Below are 7,553 nucleotides of genomic sequence, written 5' to 3' on the forward strand. Positions count from 1 at the left end.
CACCGTCCCTGGTTCCCCTTCCTTATTGGTCAGGTGGAGTCGTTACCTCACGCCGGGGCCGGTGACGCGGTGTCTTCACGTATCCTTCGTGTGCGTCTCTTCTTCTTTCTTATTGAGAGTCTTGCTGTCGGTCAGAGGGAGGAAAACGGGATTCGCGACGAGCCGAGAGTGCCGGACGGACCGGGTGCGCTCGATACTAAACACTTCCCATCCCGGGAGGAGAGCGGCGCACAAGAGCAGCCTCTCTCTCTCTTTCTTTCTTTCTCTGTGTGTGTGTATCGCTCACTCTCTCTCGCACACACTTTCTCTGAATATCTCTCTCTCTCTGTCTGTCTCCCTCCCGCACACACACACACACACACGCCTGCTCGCGCGCACGCTCTGCATACGTCTCCACTTTGCCGTAGTAAATTACGGCATTGATCTCAACGCCGAGTGCGGATCTGTGTCTTGTGTTCGCCCTTTCTTCGACGGACGGACTGACTTGGAGAAACGCTCGAGAGAGAGAAGTAAGTCTGAACACGTCTTGTTTATGGCCATTATTACTGGATGTGTGTGTGTGTGTGTGTGTGTGTGTGTGTGTGTGATATGTTCGCTTTGACTTAACTTCCACTGTCAGCCCCGCGGACATGTTCCATCCTCGACACTCATCGCGGATCCAGAGGGTTTAGTTGAATTTTGGACTATTTTCTGAAACTGTTCCTTTCGTGTTGACTCCACGCGCGTTAGTGTCGGGCTGCGTGTGGCTGTTACCGGCTGTGTACCGAGGACAGCGTGGACTCGAACCTCTTTATGAAGTTTGTTTTTAAATTTCAATAAGGTTTCGTTCACTGCCGTGCTTTACTCTGATTGAGTTCAACTCGCTTGGATTTACGCATCTGTCATTGCTTTTGGATTTCACGGTTTTTTGTGGCTGCTGGTAAAAAAAACTAAGTCATTCAATATCAAAAATAGTTTTAATCCTAATTCTTATATTCCTTAAACTGGAGAATACACTGACATAGAGACTAAATCCTCCTGCTGCCAATCAAATAAACGTCTTTGGAGATTTTAAGTCATTTGATTAAACTGTAATTCAGCATTCAGTCTTGTTTCCAGAGACTTGAGCAAACTCCTGAAGAAGCAAGTGTCTTTGTTACAGCACAGTAATAAAACTCCATAATAGAAGAATAAAGGCATGATAAGATGGACGTGTTTACAGAGCTGCAGGTTTCTGATTGTTGTTTGGACTATGACAAACATCTCTCCGGATAATGCCGTGCGTAAAAGTAACAGCTTGGGTGTTCTGTGGGACTCTGGACAGCGGTGCTCTGCGCTCAGAGCGACGAGCAATGATCCGCCTCACGCTGAAGCTGTGGATAATACTCTCCTTATTTGGTTCCTCTCAAATTATCACCTCTATCTATCACATAGAGAAAAATTTTCCCCCAAAAAATTTGACCTTAATTTAAATTTTTTGTCACTTCAAGTTCAAAGTATTTTTAAAATGTGGAAATAAAGTCTTTCAACATAGACATGAATTCAGCCACACACACACACACACACACCGTTCAGCCACACACACCGTTTTAAATGGAAACAAGACATTGGCAGTTGTTCATTGGTTACTTCCCATTTCAGTTCTCAATTGCAGAGCAAGTTATTCCTGCTCTTCAAATTCTGATTAAAACAAAAGTTCAATACAGAAACCACCCACAGACACACACGTATACACACACACACTCTCACATCTCCTTTCAGTGCTCACATTTAAACATTAATGCCAAAAGGTTTTTCCAACACCTTGTTTTGCTGTGTAATATATAATAAGAGTATTTCTGAGTCAAACTTTGATCTTTATAAAATAGCACGGTCACAGAAAATGGAGCAGGAAACATTTGCTGCTTTCACACTCATGCACCCTCAATTTGACCTCAGACCCAAATGTCTCAATAATCCAGTTTTTCAGGCTCTTTGGACCCCCTAATCTAAACCCTGTGTGTGTGTGTGTGTGTGTGTGTGTGTGTGTGTGTGTGTGTGCGTGTGCGTGTGCGTGTGCGTGTGTGTGCAGAGGAACCAATCACGCAAACAGATAATGTGTGTATGCATGTACTGCATGCGTGAGTGTGTGTGTGTATATGGGTCACTGCCGGGCACTGTGTTGAGGGGCTGAGTGTGTTTTTTTTTTCACCTCTCGTCTACAACTCTGAAACTGGGAGTCCAACCCGTCCTCATCCCGACTCGTCACATACTTTCAAACTCACCCTTCTCCCCTGCTTGGAAAATATTTCATTTGATAATGGCCTCTGCAGGAACACGACACTGCCTGCTTTGTCGGCTGTTGTGGGCTTTTTGCAGAAGCATCTCATTTGTGTCCCTGGATCAGTCTGTGCGTGTGTTTGAGCACGTTCGCATTTTCTGTCTGTCTTTAAAATCAGAGTCGCGCTGCAGTTTTTTTGTTTTAAGGCATTTAAAACATAGCTCTACCAAACTGTCATAGGACGCTGCTTTAGTTTGTGATATGTCTCCATGGACTTGACCCTGAAATCACTTGCAAAACAGATGCAAACTTGTAACATGGAAAAGCCTGTATGCATGTGTGTGAAGGCACCAGTGCGAGCAGATATGCACTTCCACCGGTTTTAAATGGCCCAGATTTATTTTTATGTGACACGTTTTCAAGGTTTTTGATTTTATTGTTGTCCACGTCCATAAGTCGATGCCTAAATTAATTATAAAAGCAGTCTGTGCAGTCAATTTCAGCTTTGGCATGAGACTTTTGATATTTGGGTTAAGGTAAATTTTTTATTATTGTATTTGAGCATTTGTTTGTAACTATATGAGTGAAATGAATCCAATTCTAGGTGAAACATTTGGATCAGGATGAGGCCGGCTCATGGGTTACTTTTAGATGTTTCCAGAGCATCAACAGAGAAATCTAACCTTGATGCAGTGCTTTCCCCCGCCACTTAAGGTATACCTCTCTGCACTGGCCATATAACAGATAATTTGTTTCGCTCCCTCTCTTTGAATGTGCAGCATGTAGAGAACTGGTTCAACCCCCCAGATGTAGTATTTATGAGAATATAACTTTTCTTATCAAAATGAAATACCCAAAGTTAAATAACGTCAAAATTGACTAAAAGGGGAAACAAGTACCTATTTCTTTCCAGACGTAAAAAGACAATCAGCGTTTTCTTTCGTGAGATTCAAGATTCAAGATTCAAGATTCAAGATTCAAGAAGCTTTATTTATCCCGAGGGAAATTATTGTGCAACAGTTTCAATACAAAGGCGGAAAAGGATCAGAGTGACAATAAGTATAAACATAAATCAAATCAAAATAAAGCTAACGTCAGATAAATCAAGCAATGAACTAAGTGTGACAGAGTGCAACAGACGTCGTGGTTAAGCGTAGGTTTATACAATATACAACAATACGCAGCGTGCAGTTTAGCAGCATGTTGAATTGAAATAAGTACAAACTAGATAAGTGAGAAGGAGCGATAAGTTATAAGTGTTAAAAATGTTAAAAATGTAGCAGCATTTCCTACAGAACTAAGTGACAGTATGGCACAGTGGAGTGTAGCAGCATTTCGTACTTCAGTCAGTTACAGTAAACCACAGTGAAATGTAGCAGCATGTCCTGAGAGTGGAGAGAAATCCCTCCACAACAAAAAGAGAGAGCTTGTGGATTCTTCACAGCTCCTCTCAAGATGCAGAAATCAAGGTGAGCCTTCAGGGGACCAGGAGGAAATGGGAAATGAGTTTGGTTATTACAGGCAGGTGTTACTTCTCTGTGGGAATATCTCCTTGAACTATTTTAAAAGAGTGTCTTTTTTTCTTCTCTCAGTGGTTCCCCTCGGCTTTTGGTCTAGAAATGCACTGAGTCATTTTGTGAATTTAGTCATTGATAAGAGTGGCTGCACTATATTCTGTAGGGTGTGTTGGTGTTTGATTTGTAAACGTTGATTAATGTCTGCTCTGTTTGAAAGTCCAAAAGAAAAAAAACACAATATTTATTTGGGAAATAAAACATCAGATTAAGTTTGATCACAGATTCAAACTATATATTCAAATGTTTATTTCTGTACAGACCAGCTGTTGTGTTTCTCTCTCACTGAAACGCATCATTTGCAAATTACAATTATCTCATGCAAACTTAAATACTATCTAAATGCCACTTTATAGGTGATATAAAAGGTTGATATGTGTGTTTGTCGCTGACCAGGTCACCCTTCTCCCCCTGCGTGTCTGTGAGGACCCCTGGTCATGGTCGCTTAGCTCCCCTGCGTGATGCCTGATCATGACAGCACCACCCTCCTAACCAGACAGACCAAGCGCCGACGTGTCGACATTGGGGTGAAAAGGACTGTGGCTAGTGCGTTATTCAGCCGCGCCAGGGAGACCCTGCTTGAGAGCATGAACCAATCACACTGCCCCGATCAGGACGGAGACTGCTCGTTGGTCAGTCACAGCCACGGCGGCACCAACGGGGAGGGAGAGAAGTCCAATGTTTTGAGGAAGTTGCTGAAGAGGGCCAACTCGTACGAAGACGCCATAATGCCTTTCCCTGGGGCCACCATCATCTCTCAGTTGCTGAAGAATAACTTGGGGAAGAATGGAGGGGCTGACTCAGGCTTCCAGGTAGAAACACAAACACACATCCAGGTAGTGGTGAAAGTTACTTAACCAGCCTCAGTTTTCTATAACCAATCAACTTCAAATTTTCCAATCAATCAACCAAACAAGCTAATAAAAAGTAGTCAATCCTTCACTGATCCATTAAATCATGTGTTTAATTCGTTAAGTGCTTATTAATTCAGTCACCATGTCCTCCTTCACAGGGGAGTGGAGCTCTGTCCAGTGGTGGCTCAGAGATCCACGCCGAGGACGCCTGCAGCAACTCCTCCCGCGACCGTGACAGCCCGTCTGACTGCCTCTCTCCTGGGCCTCCTCTCCCCCCTCCACCTTCCTCCTCCTCCTTCGGGCGACCACCGACTTCTTCAAGCCTCAACTCCCACGCTCCCTCTCAGCCCCTCTCCCTCTCCACTTTTGACCTGGACAGGCTGTCGGACGAACACCTTCGTGCCAAGCGTGCTCGCGTGGAAAACATCATCCGCGGCATGAGTCACTCGCCGCTGGTCCGGCCCAACGGCGACCACAACCAAGAAAGCAACCGCGAGAACGAGAATTGCAGTAACAACAGCAGCAGCAGCAACGACCACCGAAGAGACGGGACCAGCCACAACACCAGCAGTCACAACCACAGCCGGAGCGACGGCCCTTCTTCCCTCCTGAGCTCTCCAGGTTCACGGGGTGCCGTGGGCGGCGTTGGTGAGGTTTACAGGGAGAACAAAAGAAAGCAGCGCCTGCCACAGCAACAACAGAGTTTCACACAGCTGGTGTGCTCCAGACAGGAGCAGAGGCAGGAAGAGAGACGGCAGCTCAAACTGCAACTGGAGGACATGCAGGTTGGTAGCAGAATTAAGAGTTACGACAGACAGAGAGACAGTTAACGCTTTAATTAAAGTCTTGAGTTTTAAGAGTTTATTAAGGCACTTTTCAGGATCTAAAGAAGAAAACAAAACATACAGGTTTAGCTTTAGAAATAAAATCTGTCCACCAAGTGGGTTATTTATACTGTACTATTCTATGTTCTTCTTTAGTATATTAAAGGTAACAAGTGACCTTTAAGTTCAGAAGACATAATTAACATTCTCTATCCTCTGTTGTTCAGAAACAGCTGCGTCAACTCCAGGAAAAGTTCTACCAGATCTACGACTCTGAGACGGAGGAAGAGGAAGAGAACGGCGAGAGCAGAGAGGCCGACCGAGGTGGAGAAAGAGAGGAGGACGGCAACTTGTCAGAGGACAGTATCCGCTCTGACGGCCTGGAGGAGAGGTACAGAGACAGAGGGCGGCACAACAATGACGACCTGTCTGAGCTGGACCCCGGCCTGTTCCTGGACCGGGCCCGAGCCCTCCTCCGAGAACAGGCCCTGATAGATGGAGACATGGAGGAGGATGTGGACGGCAGGGAGGAGGATGAGAGGAACGTAGAAAGGGTGATGAAGAGGAGAGGAGGAGCAGCAGGAGGAGGAAGGCAGTTAGCAGAGACGCTGAAGCAGGAGCTGAACTGTGCCGTCTCGCAGGTCGTCGACACCGTTGTCAAGGGCTTCTCCTCGCCAAAGCAGGCCGTCAGTCACCATCACGGCTGCCACAGCAGCACACCAGCTGCACCATCCTCTTCCTCCAACTCATCCTCTTCCTGTCCTCAACCTTTCGCCCCACTCCCCTCCCTCACCCCGGACTCACGCTTTGGCAGTGGCGCCCTGGGCCTCAGTATGAACGGCGACGGTAGTCCAACCCCGAACTACCACTCCTCCAACCAGAGGCTGCATTGCTTCGGCGATGTGATCATCCCGAGCCCGCTGGATTCGTTCAGCGGTTTGAGTGGCAGGTTGAGCGGTGTGCCAACGCCAAACGACCAAACAGAGGCGCTGCCACTGGTGGTGCGTAAGAGCGGCGGAGGAGAGAATACTAACCCCCCTCTTCCTCCTCCTCCTCCTCCTCACCATCCCTCCCTCCATCCGTCCCCCCTCACGGCCTCTCTCGGGTTTAGCCCTCCATCCTTTCGCCACCCATTCCCTCTTCCCCTCATGGGTTACCCCTTTCAGAGCCCCCTTTCACACGGGGGCGTAGCCGGCTACCCGACAGGGCCCAAGGACCACCATCGGTCCTCCCCTGATTCCATGGACATGACCCGGGAAACTGTCAGCCTCAGAACCAAAATGGCATCCCTTGGAGGAGCCCATCTTGGTCACCACCATCACCACCACCACCACCACAGGCAGAGCTCACCGGGCCAACACGGACCAGAGGGTCTGTCTCTGTCTCTCATTAAGTCTGAGTGCGGGGACCTGCAAGACATGGCCGACATATCGCCGTACTCAGGCAGCACCGTATCCTTTTTACTGTACCTGTGTGTGTGTGAGAGTGTGTGAGAGTCAGTGTGTTTCCTTTACAAGTGCTTCAAACCTTCAGAATGACGGTTATCTTCACCATATCAATTGTTTATTCCTGGGTTAAGTTTGGGTCTAGGAGTTAAGATTAATATGAAGATGCGATAACCCGCTTTTGAGTATCTGGTGCATTCAAGCTGACAGCATCAGCACAGTCAAAGCTGTTAGCATGCACATTACGGAACAATAACGCTAACGACACTGGTGGCTCACTGGTAGGATGGTGAGAAGGATTTAAATCTTTCCTCAGGTTAAATTTACATCACATCTTGCATCTCTTCCTGTAAGTACAGAAGCTTAAAACTACATTAATGTCACCAATACAAACTGCAGGAAAAAATATCCTCAAGATTAGTAGATAACACATGCTATTAGAGCTGAACGTATGAAATAAAATATGCAGTTTATCATGACAAACTTCACATTTCCTTAATGAAAGTGACGTATTTCCTTCCTCATGCCGGGTTGTGTGAGCTAACTAATGAATGTCATTACTCCATATCATAAAGAACAGGCATTTACCGTAGTTTGGAGTTGGGAATCCAGTTATT

The 7,553-nt window shown here is 46.4% G+C and overlaps 1 protein-coding gene across 1 annotated transcript in view; it reads left to right on the top strand.

Moving 5' to 3' along the window:
• The first annotated feature begins 369 nt into the window (after window positions 1-369).
• The window catches only part of prox1a (prospero homeobox 1a), a 34,560-nt gene continuing 27,376 nt past the window's right edge, over window positions 370-7,553 (top strand). Inside the window, exons 1-4 of the mRNA XM_083937709.1 lie at window positions 370-509; window positions 4,210-4,625; window positions 4,826-5,452; window positions 5,719-6,942. Of these exons, the coding sequence (XP_083793835.1) occupies window positions 4,275-4,625; window positions 4,826-5,452; window positions 5,719-6,942 (2,202 nt within the window). The 5' untranslated portion in view covers window positions 370-509; window positions 4,210-4,274. The remainder of the gene's footprint in view (window positions 510-4,209; window positions 4,626-4,825; window positions 5,453-5,718; window positions 6,943-7,553) is intronic.

Source organism: Echiichthys vipera (genome assembly GCF_963691815.1).
Source record: "Echiichthys vipera genome assembly, chromosome: 23".
Lineage (NCBI taxonomy): Eukaryota > Metazoa > Chordata > Actinopteri > Perciformes > Trachinidae > Echiichthys > Echiichthys vipera.